The 16,878-nt window shown below is 38.1% G+C and overlaps 1 protein-coding gene across 4 annotated transcripts in view; it reads right to left on the bottom strand.

Annotated features, from left to right (window-relative positions):
- Positions 1 to 970: 970 nt before the first annotated feature.
- Positions 971 to 16,878, bottom strand: part of ypel2.L (yippee like 2 L homeolog) — a 31,450-nt gene continuing 15,542 nt past the window's right edge. For 2 of the 4 annotated variants that reach the window (XM_018245301.2, XM_018245302.2), the window contains exons 3-5: positions 8,397 to 8,440; positions 7,070 to 7,178; positions 971 to 4,174 (exon numbers count right to left, since the gene is read on the bottom strand). In XM_018245301.2, coding sequence (XP_018100790.1) covers positions 4,085 to 4,174; positions 7,070 to 7,178; positions 8,397 to 8,440 — 243 coding nt within the window. In that variant the 3' untranslated portion in view covers positions 971 to 4,084. Of the gene's footprint in view, positions 4,175 to 7,031; positions 7,179 to 8,396; positions 8,441 to 16,878 lie in introns of all 4 variants that reach the window. The other 2 variants (XM_041582213.1, XM_041582214.1) reach the window with 1 other exon arrangement.

Here is a 16,878-nt window from a genome sequence, read left to right as displayed (position 1 = left end):
TTTTTAGTTAAAGTTCGACTTTTTGTTCTACTGCGCATGCTCAGCCAGGCGAAGAAAGAGGAATACGGAATCACTCCGTGGTGCTCACTGGTATAATCCCAATAATGATTTTAGAGAATGGTAAATCATTTTTCCCCATCCATCTAAAGCTCTCAGAAGTGATAGGGAAAAAAATGATTTATCAATGCAGCGAAGGTCACACCGTTTTGTTAAGGAGACTTCATAATCACTGAAATAGTAATTGAGCAAAAAGTGAAAAGTATAAAGTGTCCCAATGTAACTAGAAGAAAATGAAAAAGGCAAATATAAAAGGGATGATAACACTATATATAATTTATGAAAGCTTTCACAGCTCTCAGAATGTTCCCTTTGTGACCTCTAAATATATTTAGATCAGCAGAAGGCTAAGAAATAGTCACGTCCTTATACCTCCCTTCCTGACATAGGTTGATCAATAGTGGTAATAAAATCTAATGAGTAGACCCCACACTGCATTGCATTGATAGGCTTAATAGCTTTCCTCCCAGATGTTTCTGCAGGGAATTCCAATATAAACATGTGGATGCAAGGCCGTATTGAAAATTTGCACTGCTTATGAAACCATACAAGGAAAGCCGGGATATGCAGTAGCAGAAATATGCTTAAATACTAGGGATGCACCAAATCCAGGATTCGGTTCGGGATTAGGCCAGGATTCGGCCTTTTTCAGCAGGATTCTGATTTGGCCGAATCCTTCTGCCCCAGCCAAACCGAATCCTATTTTCTGACTTTTTGTCAGAAAACAAGGAAGTAAAAATGTTTTCCCCATCCCACCTCTAATTTGCATATGCAAATTAGGATTTGGTTCGGTATTTGGCCAAATCTTTCACAAAAGATTCGGGGGTTCGGCCGAATCCAAAAAAGTGGCTTTGGTGCATCCCTATTAAATACAATTCTAGAATTTAGCCATGGATGCCATTCATTATAGAAAATAAAAAATATGTAAATAACTTTGACACTTGATTTATTGCATACAGCAAACAATGAAGTGATAAAAATGTATTCAAGGGCCAACCAGTCTAGGGGACCAACTTAGAAAGCTATGGCAGATAAAATAATTTTTATGAAATTATACACCTAGCGTACCCCTCAAGTTTTGCTGGCTGTAAAACACTAGGGCTGGGCTTAGTTCTGCAGCATCTCAGGAGTTCATCCGATCACTGGATTTACCCATATCTGCAGCTTTCCTTGTGAGATAGTTGGAGAACAGCCACTACACCAAATCAAACCAAAGGATTCCCCCAAACACTATATCCAAAACTAACCATGCCATACCATACTGTATAAATGCATAATGATTTTTTTCTGATGTTTTTAAGGTCCATAAAAGTGAAAAAACATGCAAATAGGATCAGGTAGTGTGGGTGATTCTAGCCTTAGTGCCAGACCATTGCTCCACTCAGAAGGCAGATTCAACAGATCGATCTATAATCTGATTAACTGCAAATAACTTATACAGAGAGAAGATCTGATTTGACGATGCCTAATTATCTTAACATCTGGGGTTTTGAAGAATACCAGGAAGTAATAAGGAACACACCTCACCATTATAGTCTCCATTCCAAATCTATTTAGCCAAACTGGAAATTGACAGTTATTATTGGCAGTTGTGCCTGCTTTACATCTTATTGACAAAATCAAGAAGATGATAGGTTTAGCAGATAATGTCTTATTTTTAAGGTGGTGATATCAGCTTTGCTGGGACACATTCCATGCAATGCCAGTGAACTCAAACTCTATATAGCCCTGAGTGGAACTACTTTATACTGTAACAGGATTTAGTCATAGATAGCAGTAGATAAAAATGTTTAAATGGTTGCTTGGGCACAGCTTCACCAACAATGTAACACACAATGGAGACCTCCATAATCCTCAATCCAAATCAATATCATAGAAAAACCACCATCCAAAATTTAAAGTAGAAAAAACGACATTACATTGAAACTATTGCTATTCATTTTAGTAAATGACTTTAGCACAAATAAAATCTGGGAGTACAATGTGATTTCATCACGTTGCTTTAACATTTGCATGGATAATATATCTGGCTAAAGTGTTAAGCTAGGAGCATTGCAAGGTGCTTAATTGAATTCCTCTATTTTACAGCAATTAGAATTGTGTAGTTTGCCTGTGAACTAGTGTACTTTTGGGAGAGGGGAGTCAAAAGAAAGGTGATACGTGATGGAGATAAAGGTTTGTCCAACAGGATGTGTTACATTACACAGAAAATGACGAGACAACAAAAACAGAGAATGTGCACAATCTGCGTAACTACCTCTTCTTTCATTGGCAGTGCTTTCTATCACTGCTTATAAATATTCATTTACAGGAAAACAATAAAGCACATTTTAATATAAAGATTGCTATTTTGTTTTATCAGGTGACCTGCTGATGAAACAGAATGCACGCTTTGGTTTTCTTTTCATGTTTCTCAGTTTCAGAAACAATAAATGCATATTACTTATATTTTGGAAAGAATGTAAGAAACAGTCCATAATGGCTATATCATTTTATGATGACTGCTTTCCCATGGTGCTTTGTGATAGGGCTAACAAACCAAAACATTTCCCTAGTCCAAAGTCAAACCCTTATTAGCAAAGAGCTCATTCCAAATAAAATATTGAGGCTACATTATGCTACTTCACTACTACTGGTCCTACAAACCATGAGGGCTTAATTATAATCCTACAGACTTGTATCAAATGTTGCTTATAAATTCATATATGCTTAAATATAGCCATAGGAGTGAAAAAAGAAAGAAGCCTTTGTGGCAAATTTAGGATTCTGCCAGTAAAATCTGTGTGTTTCCCCACCCATTCAAGCATGCATCCTTTTTGAATCATGTTTTGCATCTTGTAATACAAGAGTCTTAATAGAAAATTTGATTTGAGTATTAAAGTACATGTATTTTCATGTAGGCACAGAGTTTGTTTTACCTGGTGCAATTCTTTTTTTCCAATATCAATTGCAGTTATACAAAGAGATGATTTTTTTTCTTAATTTTCCCAAAAACATTGCTGGATGTTGTTGCAAGGATGTCAAAAGTCATCAAAATTTTTTGTTATATTGTTCATCATGATTTATGAAAGTAATGTAACGAAAACTAAAAACAAATTACTATTGATCCCATAATTGTAAATAAGGTAAACATATCAATTTCCACCCTAATCTGGCTATATGTGTCCTGCACACTGTTTTATAATTCACTAATAGATTAATGTCTTTTCGACAAGGAACAGAAAAATAATACACGTTGTAAAAACAAAAACTGATTTGGTACCTAGTATGTTTTGTTGAGAAGTTAAAGAAGCTCTCTTATTTTACACCTCTTATTTTACATCATGGTTATGTAATTACTGCAGAACAGAAAACTAACAGTGTAAGGTGCAGGGTTGAAGGTGCCAACACAAAACAAAAATATGTTAAACACTACTCTTTAAAGGTAGCCAGGATGATGATCGTCAATCACTGTTCCCAAAAGAAACCCTGTGGATGCCTGCTAGCAGGGTAACTTATCCGAGAAGTGGATTATTTCTCATATTTAAGTTGTCACGACTGCAGCCTGGCTACAAAAAGATGTGACCTGGTCACTGAATTTAAGACCCAGGTACTTGCAGGAGGTCTATGACATTGAATGATCCTTCCACTATTTCCTACTACTTCTTCCTTTTTATGCCCACACACCCACCCCCACCCCTGATGTGCCACTTTCTTTACGCCATTACACACATAGCATCAAATAAACTCTACAGAGTTAAAAGAAGAGATTGGGCTATAAGGCTCCTGATGCTTTCCATTAGCCAACTCTACAAAAGAGCAGGACAAGGCCAAGGGCAACTCACAAAGGGGTACAAAGCAAAGAGACAGAGTGTCAGAAATTTAGAGGCCATTCACCAAGAATGATGGATTGTGGGTGAGAGGATGCTCCATGCGGCACAGCCTCTGAATCATATGAAACCAAGCACTCAGTAACTCGCTCATTCTAAGGATATAACGTTCTGCTGAATGTTATTCTGAGACTTTGCTTCTTGTAGGGATCTTCACTTCAATCCCATCCATTATCCTTGATCATGTGAGCTAATTCAATGATGTACTTTCCTTCTTTATACTTCTGGCTGCTTTCAAATGCATGTTCCTAGAAAATGTAAAAGAATATACAAATATAAGTATGTAGCTAGTTTTACTGTAAACAAAACAAAAAAAAACCCATGAGTGAAGTAGTTTAACATGTTTTTGTTATGGCTTATGCTCTTCTTCAGTACAAATATTAGAGGGTTACCCTTAGGGGCATATTTATTAACATTGGAGACAACATCACTGGTGATATTGCCCATAGCAAGCAATCGGATCTTTGCTTTTGTTTTCTAACTTGAAGGTGTCTGTTCAAATCCAATTGTTGATTGGTTACTATGTTAATAAATGTGCCCCTTTGTGTGTTAATATTCAGTAGTTGCATCCTATTCTCAGTGTTGGCAGAAAATACCTGCATAACAATTTTTTCTTTAGGAAGCATATATGTACTACGACACAGGGGTGGTCCAAGCTAGGCAACCATATGGCCACCTCCCTCCCCTTGGTGCGTGCGCAATGACATCAGGTGCGGAGGAGGGGACGAGCAGAAAATAAACATCCCGGGTTACAGGGAGCACTCAAACCCGGATTAGGGGTAAGCGGTGGGCCATTCAACAGGCACCTGCCCAGTGCTTCCTCAGTGTTGCACCCTAGGCAGGTGCCTCTTCTGCCTACCCCTAGTTCTGGCCCTGCTACCACAGGCAGTTTATGAAAGCCTGGCAAGGAATGACTGCACATGTCCCTTTAGTCATATAAACACAGCAGATATTTGCAGGTAGCTCAGATACTACTAAAATTGCCGTTTGGCAGGGCTTACCATCAGGGGGGGATGGACAGGAGGGAGTGTTGTACCGGGCCCAGAGGGTAAGATGGGCCCCCCTTCTTTGAGAGAGCTAACGACTTTGGAAGGGAGGGCAGGAGTACAGGTGGAGGCATCTTCGATCCATTCCCTTCCTTTATTGGTCACAGAGTTTATGTCCAGTTGAGCTGCTCAGGGATTGGATAGCTGAGGTTTGAACTTCTCCTCCAGCTCATCCAATCTTCATGCAGCTTTACCAGGACTTAAAATTCTGTGACCAATAAGGGAAGAAAATGCCGTCACTGGAAGAAGATGCAGCCACCTGTGCTCCCCCCATCCCTTCCAAACAGGGGCGGAACTACCGGGGGAGCAGGGGGTGCGAGCGGGCCAGGGCCCGCACCCCCTCAGGGCCCCCGGGGGTCCGCCCGCCGCATGTTCGGCGGCCAGTTCTGGCTTTATGGAGGGGGGCGGGGGCCCGGCTGCGCGTCCTGCGCCAGGGCCCGCCCCCTCTAGTTCCGTTTTTGCTTCCAAAGTTGGCAGCTCACTGACAGCAGGTGGGCCATACTAATCAAGTAAGTGCAACATGACAGGGCCCCACTAAAGTTAACCCTTTGTGGTCCCTGTAAGTGTATGGGGGGACCCTGGCCACCAATTTATATTTAAACTTCTGAGGGGGGGGGCTGGTCACAATTTTTTTACATGGACGTGTAAGGGGGGCCCTGGCCACCAATGTTTTTTTTACCATGTGGGATCCTAGCCACCAATATTATGGGTGCCCTGACCACCAATATGAATCACCAATTTCTTTTTAATCTTTATTAAGTATTTCTTTTTATTCTTTATTAAGTACTGACCATCAATGTTTTTTTTTATTAACACGTGGGGTACCCTAGCCACCAATGTTTTTTTTTTACAGTGGGTTGGGGAGCCAGACCTGTGGGTGGGGTGGGCGCAGCCCAGGGGGCCCAGGAAATTTTGACGTATGGGGCCCTGTGTTTTCTGATGGTGGCCCTGCTGTTTGGTATTTTGAAAATATTATCTAGTTGCTAGTTACTCTAGGGAATGATTACATTTTTCGTGAATAATTTGTAATGACTACAAATAAAAAATTAAAGCTTTGGCTCAGGGCCAGACAAAAGCAAAAAAAAGTATAAGATTCACTATAGTGGTGGAGGTGAATTCAGGTATAGTTTGCCTTTTTATGTAGATATTGTGATGTCAAATTGTCATGTTAATTTTAATCCAAGAATGAACAAACAGAATTGTTACTTGCAGAATTATGCATTTTAAGAAGTTATAACCCCTCTGTATCTAACTAGCTTTACGATTATCAGAATTATTATTTTTTTTAGATGCAATTAGTTAATATACATGTATACATTTAAGTGAAACACTTGCTTTACACACATACTCCCATATGCAATAAAAGCCACTAAAGGTTGCCAAGGTGCAGCAACTCAAGGCAACCAATAAGATGTTTTTAAACAGGTGCACAGTAAATGCTTACAGCTGTATAATGTTGCTATTGAGAACTAGGCTTCTAGCAATCTTTTTATTACATAACCCTAATATTGTATTATCATCTATAAGTGATTAAAAAAATCACTTCTAGATGATATAAAAGATAGAAATAGCAGTTGGGGGGCCTTATTTGTCAAAATCTGAATTTTTCTATTTAAATAAAAAAAGTCCGACCAAACTAGAATCCACGATTGGGCCTTATTTATTATTAAAAAAAAAGCATGATTCCAAAATAGTCCGATTTTCGGGTTAATTACAGGGCAAACCAAAGAAACTTCCAAATAGGATAGGGACCTCTCCCATTGACTTATATTCAACCTCGGTAGGTCTGAGATGCCAGATTTTTGGTTTTGGACTTTTTTCATCTTCGGGGAATAATAAATCTTAGAAAAATCAAGGTTTTTTTTTTACCACTAAAAAATCAGATTTTATGGTAAAAAAACTAAAATTTTTCGAGTTTTTTTGCATTCAGTATTTGGCAATAAACCCTTAAATGTTACAAAATACGCAACACAAACTGGTTAATGGTATTAAGGGAAAGCGTGGAACAAGGTAGGTTGTGTACACTTGGGATGTTAGCAAGTTCTTAGGTGCACTATACCTTTCTATTAAGGAGCATGCTTGACAAACAATGCTTACATATTTCCAGCCAAGTGTTGTTTTGCAGTTTTCACAGTATATGTCTGCTACCGCATGTAGCCCAGTAAGTAACACACGTTCCTCTGCAGGCCCACAACCTACATTTACACTACATGTGGAAAGAAGACAGCTACATATTAGCCAGTGTGAATTGGTCACCTGCCAGGGAAATATCCCTTAGAAAAATATATGGAAAACGATAGGACACTTATTAAAATTCACCTGAAAGCTGCATTTAGATCCAGTGGCACCCTAGGCACCAGACCTTAGTGCACCCCAGCTTGCGGAAGTGACTGCCATTACATGAAAAGCAGTGTTATGACCATTTTACAAATCATCAGTTCAGAGATGCTTTCTGAAATCTAACACATAGCAAATAACTAAATTCAATGGCTCAGAGCGCTTAGTTCACATGAGGTTTCCTGCCAGGGATTGCTAACTAATTGGCCTTAATGACCATTAAATAGTTATCACAGCATAATTTGGTGTGTGCTGGGTCCACCTGAGAAGTGGAACTAATCAGATGAAAACTTAAATTTGTGTTTAAAAAAAAAACAAAAAACAATGGTCATTGCACTGCAAGTTCATTAATCTATTTCACAATGTTATTTTTGTCTTTTGGTTTGAGATACATTTTATAAGTGAGCGATTTGTTTTCCTGCAGAAAACCCCTTACTCTTGCTGAAAGACCCAGATGAATAGCAGGAGTGGTTGTACCTGGTGAAGATTTCTAGGTAAAGGAAACCATGATTAAGGCAAAGGGCAGATGGAGAATTGACTCTGCTGCTCTTAGCCTGCGGATCCGCTTCATGCCCCATCTCCATTCATTTGAACCACTTCTGCTTGTGTGCAGCATGCAGCAAAGTGGAACGGAGGTCAGACTAAAAATGCCTGCTTTCACGTATTTGGGATGACCTCTAAGACCTCTGACTGCAGGCAAGCAGATCTTATTCAAATCAATGGAGATAGGGCATGAAGTGGATCTGCTTCTCTCAGTCTGAAAAAAATATGCAGGCTGAGAGCAGCAGAGCCAACGATCTGTCTGCCCTTGACCTTACCTGATCTTCTGGATGTTATTGATCTGGAAAGCACAGCTGGCGAACATCATGGCTCAGTTGTTTGCAGCAGGAAAAATATGCTAGGTTAGGTTGATTAAACTACTTATAAATGGATTCATACCTAAAAAAATAAATAATAAAAGAATAAAGCATCTTTATAAGCCAACAACATTTTAACTTTGCAAGTTCTCCTTTAAAATTCAAGTAAGTGTTGAAAGCAAGGAAACGTTGCAAAAAAAAAAAAAAAAAAAAAAAAAAGCAATACTCACACTGAGTTGAATAGATAAGCTCGACCTTGACTTCCTTGAAATGACTGCAAATATAACAGAGACATATACTGTAATATTTTGAAATGCATAGAGGGATTTTTGCGCCTACCACATATTACATAGGATACATATCAAATTGTTAGATGCCGGGTTGAAGTTCTAATAAAATTGGTGGCATTAGCTGAATGCTGAACTCATCTGTCCTTTTTCCAGTAGACACTAGAGCAAGATTTATATTGGTAGCATTACTCTCTCAAGCATGCCTTTCCTACTAGAGACATTTGGTTAGATGTGTCCCTTCATTAAATACTGGATAGCCCTCAGTCTACTCAAGGACTCCATAGATATCTATGAATGACATAATTTTAAAGGAGAAGGAAAGGCTAAAACTAAGTAAGCTTTATCAGAAAAGTCTATATAAATAGACCAGTAAATGCTCAAAGTAATGCTGCTCTGAGTCCTCTGTCAAAAGAAACACGGCATTTCTTTCCTTCTATTGTTGGGCTTCTGTATCAGACTTCCTGTTTTCAGCATAAACCTCCAGGGCTAGGGCTTGAGCATGCTCAGTTTGCTCCTCTCTCCCACTCCCCCTCCCTTTCCCCCCTCCCTCCTGCTCTCCCCACTGTAATCTGAGGCCAGAGCTATGAGTGAGCAGGAAGAGAATCAGGCAGGAAGTGATGTCACACCAACCTAATATGGCAGCTGCTATCCTAAACAAGCAGAGAGATTCTAGAGCTGTTTACTCAGATATGGTAAAGCATTCTGCAGAATAAATATAGTGTTATAGCTTGCACAATTGTGGCTAATCTATTGGCAATAAACTGCTTTGGTAGCTTTTATTCTCCTTTAACACAGTCTAGCACAGGCCAATTACATGTAATAGCTCACCATCACTCGTTTAAAATACAGGCAATGTTTTAATAATCTGTTTAATCTAAAAATTATAAATGTTGCCAGACAATAGACCATTTAGATGTTGCTTTATATAACTACAAAAATTCAGTTTTTCATGGAACTAGTTATAAAATACGGGCCTCTAAATGGAGGAAAGTGTTTACTTATCACCCCACTGAACAATTGCAGCCTTTCAGAAAGACCGGCACTACAGATGAAATCCATTTATCCCGTTTTCTTAAAAGCTTCTTGCCTTCTGAATTAAATGCAAGAAATAAAAGCACTCTTGAGATGTTCAATGGCGTGTGTCTCTATTACCTTTAAAATGTTCTGTAAGAGCATTTAGGTAGCAACACCCCAGAGAGGAGTTAATTACATACTCTTATTTAGTAGTGAGCCTAACCCCTGGAGATTAGGGCTCAATTATTTTTCAAGATTGAATATGCAGAAGGTGAACATATAGAAAATATACTTGAGTGGGTTAGGCTTTGTAGGTAAAAAGTAGGGCAGAAAGCACTGGCATTCTAAAAAGATACAGGAGAGATGCACAATCTCCCTCTACATTAAGAATATTCACAGACAATGCAATTTCCTTTCATATCTGGAGCGCTATAAATAATTCCACTCAAAACCAGTACTGATGATAACTTTTGGGCGAAACAAGTTGAAGAATAACATTTCTGTGCTGCAGACAGATAGAAGAAATCATAATCATATTGATATACCATCAGAGTCACTGGCAGCATGCCGGGCAACGGGGAATGAGCATAGAGTCTACAATCCACATAGTGCTGTTTCACATGGAAATTGAAGCAAGTTCATCTTAGAAGTAAGTTTGCTGATGCTAGGGTATATTAAGGTTAATGGCCCCTTTCTCGATAACAGATCTATTTTACTGCTCAATTAAATGGGGGGGGGGGGGGGGGTTGTTCTAAAAATGGGGCAAGACTTGTCAGGCCAAAGTCATGTACAGACTTAAAGCAATTTTAAATTAAAAATCTCTATATAGTATATAATTTCTAGTTTATTAAGGCCCTTAATCACCACTAGACTATTACATTATAGCAAATGATAGTGCTTCCTTGTTAAATGTATTTAATTATTGTCCTTTTGAGAATAAGTTTAGCTTGCTACTGTTATCTTTTATTGTGATTATATTTTTTATAAATGAATGCTCTTACTTTATTATAGCACTAACAACAACAGAATTTCTACTCCCATGGTAGTCTACATGCCTTTTTGAGAAGTTTCATTTTTGGTTTAGAATTCAAGCACCCATTCTCCTTGTAGCCACATTCAGTTCCTGATCATATTAAGAAAGCTTATGTGCATGCTGCCATGGCCAAACACATTGCAGGTGAAATGGGCATATAAATGTGCAAGCATTTGATTGCCTCTCTATTTAATAAAATACCACTCCACATATGAAAAGCATGGGAAAATAACACAAAAAATCAACCGTTCTAAAAATGATTGATCATTTTTGAAAGTGGAGTAAATCAACCTCTAACCCAGTGGTTTTTAAATGCTTGGGACTGGCCCTCCTAGAGGGGAAAATCTTGAATATATTTTGGGTATCCCTAAAACTATACCAGGGTGACCGATACAGTTACGTTTTTAATAATTTATAACGATGTTATGAGCTATGAGGGTCTGACATTTGAACCTAAAAGCGGTGTCTTGGTACACAAAATCTGAAGAACTCCCACATGACTGCAGCAGCTATAAAAACACTAATTTCTTCCCACATATGGCAAAGTGAAGCACTAAAAATAGCCTTCATCAGGCAGATGGCATGACAGTCCCTGCTGGGCAACAACTGCCTGCCAAGCCAACAACTATTCACCAAAACCTAAAATGGAAAGCCACCTTCAGTTATCCTTTCAGTTTTGCTTGCCACTGACACACAAGAGAGTTTAAAATACATTACAGGTATGGGATCATTAATCTGGAAACCCGTTATCCAGAAAGCTCCTAATTATGGAAAGGCCACCTCCCATAGACCAGATACAAATGTTGTTGGCCCCCGCACACTCTACCTACTAGGCGGAACAAGGATGCCTGGAGCACACAGGTGGAGGCTCCGCCACCTCCCAACAATAGTCTAATAGAAAAATCCCAATGACACACAGGTCTGCTGAGACACTTCAAGTGTTTATTGCAGAGTGCAGTGCAACGTTTCGGGCGGACCCCTTTGTCAAGCATACGGTACATACAGTGTAGTGCATATAAATAGACAAACAATAATCCAATTAAACATGTCACAATTAATCCACCAATTAGTAAACAGCAAAATTCAGGAGGGAGACACCCTCAATTAGAAGCTTGATCACCTTTAAAAAACAGATAGTGTACTATTGTCCAATCGTCAATCCAACATCGTTCCATCATCTAAAATGTGGCCAAGATGATTTGTGAGTAAGGTCCAAAAAGTGTTAAAAAGTAATAAGTGATAAAAAAAAAAAAACAGTGATACAACTTGATAAAAAGTTGGTAAAAACAGTTGGTAAGCGTATAACGCATATAACCAAACCGAATATATACAGCATTTATAACATCAAATGGATTCAAAATTCAAAAATGTACCAGTGTTTATACTGTGGCCACATACCAGCCACCATTGTACTGTTAATACAGGTATGGGATCCGTTTATCCAAATAACCTCCAGAAAGCTCTGAATTAAGGAAAGGCCATCTCCCATAGACCCCATTCTATTCAAATACGGTAATCCAAATTTTTTAAAAATTATTTCCTTTTTCTCTATAATAATAAAACAGCACCTTGTATCTGATCCCAACTAACATATAATTAATTCTTATTGGAAACAAAACAGCCTACTGGGTTTCTTTAATATTTACACGATTTTCTAGTAGACTTAAGGTATGCAGATCCAAATTACGGAAAGATCTGTTATCCGGAAAACCCCAGGTCCCGAGCATTCTGGATAACAGGTCCCATACCTGTACCACATTTCATAAAATGGTTTGAAAATAATTGTATAAAAAAGGAAAACAAAGGCGGCTATTTATCAAAGGTCGTGTTTGTGAGGTTTTTTTTAACTCGAATAAACTCACAACTCAAATTTTTGCTTATGTAAAAAAACGTGATTGAATGCAATTGGGGAAAAAACTTAGAATTTACTGAGTTTATGGGCTAAACTAAAAAACTTGAAAAACCAGTGCAAACCAGTGTTAAAAACCCGAAAATCATGAAGGCCACAAACATCTTCAAATGGTTAAATGGACCACTGCCATTGACTTTGACTACATGACCTTGACAGCTGGAGAATTTTCAGATTTGGGCATTATAAATATCATATTATAAAAATATAAAAAGTTTTTTTTTTTTACTGAAACTACCCTCAAAAAAACTCAAATTTTTGGAGAAAACACAACTCGAACTTAAATAAATAACCCCCTTAATGTAGGAATATGTGGGTTATGGCATGGTTATCATATTTAAAAACATTCATTTATATTATGTTATTCCACTACAAAAGTATAACCAGCTTTCACACTTCTGCTGGACTAATGCAGCAAACGGGCAGGCAGTAGAGGTACCATCTTTGGGAAAATTGTTTATCCTCTGCAGCTCACTTATTCCTAGTAGAGTCAATATGAAACATGGACCATGGTATTACTTGTCACTAAAAAGTAGTTTATATGAGTCAGTTATAGCTGACTAAAAGAAGAATGTGAGGAGAGCCTGTTTTAAAGACATGTGGCAGAAATTTGGAATCAATGATTGTAATCACTGCTTCACGCCTTGGGCAAATACTAAAATGGATTTATATTTCAGTTTAAAAACCTCACTGGGCTCTTAGCACACCTGTCCATATTGCAGCAGGGTTAGTTCTGTCTGTACATTCATCAGCAAAACACACTTAGCAAATGCTGAATATGAACAAACTGTGTAGCGCCTTCAAGTAAAATGTTACCACTGAATGGAGTCCTTTATTATTTAGGACATTTTTCCAAGGAAATACTAAAATGAACCCTTGTTTCATGGCTACATTAACTGTTGATTCCTCCACATTCCACCCTCAGACTATAGACAATGAGTGTGTTTCTTGGAAGTCTGTTTCCTAAGGGGGAACATTAAATGTGTTTGTGTTTAAAATCAAAACCCTATTTTTCTGCTGAGTGATTTATACAGAGAAAAGTGAAATACATTTTCCCTGCACCGTATAATCTCACTTTATGTTTTTTCTCATTGAATATACAGACAAAATGTTCACTCTTTGAAGAAATCAAAAATATAGGCCTCATTTACCACCGCTATGGTGGAGATTGCTGGAACTCTAAGAAGATACGCAATTGGAAAAAATGTAATAGTGTTACACTCCTAATATATTTTCCAGTGGCCATAGTCACATACTCCTTAAAGGGGGGAGGGGGTGCACGACGAGCCATAATAAAATCAGAGCGATGGTGCTACTGGGACCATCCTCAATCTTTATTAACATCCAGTTAATTGGCTTGCCCATGAATATAAAAACATCACCGTAAATTATGTGTTTAATCTGAAAGACCCACAAGGTTGATACCTTACTTCATGCAAAAATACACACTATAGGGTTATAGTGTTGGATTGGGGTGCCCACTGGGGCTGCTGTCTCAGGGCCCCTGCCGCAACCCCACTCCAGCCAACCCCCCCCCCCCCCTTTGTTCCTTACTGGATGGATTCTGGCAGGGAGTGGGTCTGGGCCAGCGGGGCCCACAAGAGCTGGGGCCCATTGGGTTTTTCCGGTACCCTGCCAGCCAGTCTGTATGCAATCTATGTGCCACCCATATAGCATCAGCACCACAATCATCCTGTCCTGACATTGTAAATGAATCCTTATTTTTTTTTTTTAATATTCTCTCCATTCAATTTTTCTTAAAACTACTGTTGCTAGTCTGTAGCTGCCAAAAATGACTCAGCAGAGTTAAAGGAGAACTATAGTGACTATAAATGCTGTATTTTAAATAAACTACTACATAGGCTCCACAACACTAAACCAGTAATTCTGCATGCCTTCAGAGTTGTCCACAGCAGCTCCCCATCTCGTGAGGCCATATTTTGAATGTCAGTGACACAGCACATGCTCAGTGCACTCTGGACTTTTGTTGGGAAACTTAACTTAGGGATCATAAGAAATAATCAGAAAATTAGCAGCATGTGAGGTTACACCTATCATTGACTTTATTATAATTATTTAGAATGAAAAAGCTTATATGATGCTATCCAATGTAAATCTTAATAACAACTAATAGTACAAATCATCAATGCTAAAGGGTTTTAATTGCCATGGGCTAGTACAGAAGCCCAAAGCATTGGCAATTCTTTGATGAGTTTTAGTTCTCCTTTAAAAATGAATATGGTTAAAAAATGTCATATTCTATATACTGAACTTTTTGCACCAGCCTAAAGTTTCAGCATCTCAACAGCAGCAATGATCCAGGACTTCAAACTTGTCACAGGGGGTCACCATCTTGGAAAGTGTCTGTGACACTCACATGCTCTGTGGGCTCTGTGCAGCTGTTGAGAAGCTAAGCTTAGGGGGTCATCGCATATTTACAAGCAGAAAATAAGGTTTGTCTGTAATATAAACTGATACCACAAGGCTGATTATATTCTGGTGCTAAATGCACTGGTTTCTGTGCTGCCGTGTAGTAATTATCTGTATTAATAACTAATCAGCCTTATATTGTGACATTTCTATTCTGTATATACAGTATATTGTTAGTTTATCCCTAAGCTCAGTAAATGACAGCAGCACAGATCATGTGTAATGAATCAGCGGAAAAGAAGATGGGGAGCTACTGGGGCATCTTTGGAGACACAGATCTTTACTGCTAAATGGCTGTGATTGCTTTAGGCTGGTACAGAAGCCCAAAACATAATGTACAACATTTCTAGCCTACTTTTTTTAGTTTGACATACATTTGTATAATAAATTATATAGAATAGAAGTTTTGAAATGCATTTTCCACTTAATCCCCCAAACTAATTGAGCATAACAAACATCATCTGTTGGGTGGATACTGCATGATTAACTTCCTCTAAAGTTATTTTTTGCTTTTTTTTATTTTTTTTCATTAATCAATGAAAAGATCAATGACAGAATCTGGCAGTCAGATGTAACAGAAGAAAAACAAAACAAACTCTAAATGATGCTGAATATAGCAAGTCCCTAGAACTAGCTATATGCCAGTAAAAAGTGCTTCACTGTAATTAAGAGTTATAGAAAAATAATCAGATATCCGTAACTTGAACGAGGTATAACTTTCTGCAATATAGAAACAAGGGGGTTCATTTTTGGCAGTTATTACCACAACAGAAAGATACATTTAATTAACTATTTAGTTTAACCTTCACAGAGTTGCACTTGAAATGACGCAAAACAGAAAGAAAAGTTATGCGGCAAAAGAGTCTATACCTTATATCCCTTTATTATGTTGTATGATATCTAAGGATAACATACCTCTCATGATAAATACAAGGATGGCTGCAATTACAGAAGAAATATATTAAATACAACTGGACAAACATTATCTTGTGGGAAAAACAAAATTTATTATATAAATAATGAGGACTGGGATGTTGGACATAAACAAGATGTGATATAATATAGATGTGTATAGACACTTATAACCTGGCAGGAGCCAGCTCTTTCCTGCAGTTATTTAAAAGGCTTTAGATTTTATTTAATAATATGAGTATATTATTTTTTACAATCAGTAATTTTTTTCCTGGTGTACGCACCATATATAAATATGTGTGGGGAGGGGGTACATAGGACTACGTTTATGGAATCAAACAAACCTGATATTTCTTGAGAGTCACATGAATTTGACTCCCTCTCCCTGTCACCCACAGTAAGAGCCCTGTCTCCCACTTCCTATAGTGTGCACCCAAATAGCTGCCACTGAAAATCCTACACCTGCAATGCAAACTAAACTGGGTAGTGACAGGGTCATGACTGTAGGGCCAGGGAGGTCGTCAAAACACACCTAAACAAATATTGTACCAAGTTGATGAAGCGGATGCTACAAGGCTGATTATTAAATCTGATGTGAACTGTGCTTTACATACTTCCCATCATTTTTGAAATAAAAAGAGGGACAAAAAAGTTGGCCGTGCGTGGCGAAAACTTTTTGACCATGCCAATTTTGTGACCACACCCCCTAATTACCATGTTCATTTTTCAAAATTTGGCAGGTTATGAAAGTTTGAACATATTTCTGTGTTTTTTTTTAGTTATTACAGTTTTGCTAATGAAGGTGAATTGCCTTTTAAGCTGCGAGTCTAACTTTTCCCAAGGGACCTTTTATCTTATATTGTTATAATTACTTATTTGCTTATATCTCAAAATTGTTACAAAAGTATCTTATATGCAGCCGTGGCTGTTCTGAGCTCTGTGCCAAAAGCCAATTAAGTTAGAAACTTGGTTTCTTTTTCTGGCTGTTCAGTGCAGAGAAAAACTGAACTTTCCAGTAAAAATGAGGGACTGCAGGTTGAGCTGTTAAAAGAGGGACTGTCCCTCTTTTAACAAGAGGTATTGCATATATATATATATATATATATATATATATATATATATAT

This window comes from Xenopus laevis, chromosome 2L (genome assembly GCF_017654675.1).
Source record: "Xenopus laevis strain J_2021 chromosome 2L, Xenopus_laevis_v10.1, whole genome shotgun sequence".
Classification (NCBI taxonomy): Eukaryota; Metazoa; Chordata; class Amphibia; order Anura; family Pipidae; genus Xenopus; species Xenopus laevis.
Note: the sequence above shows the minus strand (reverse complement) of the source record. Positions and strands in the feature narration are given on the sequence as shown.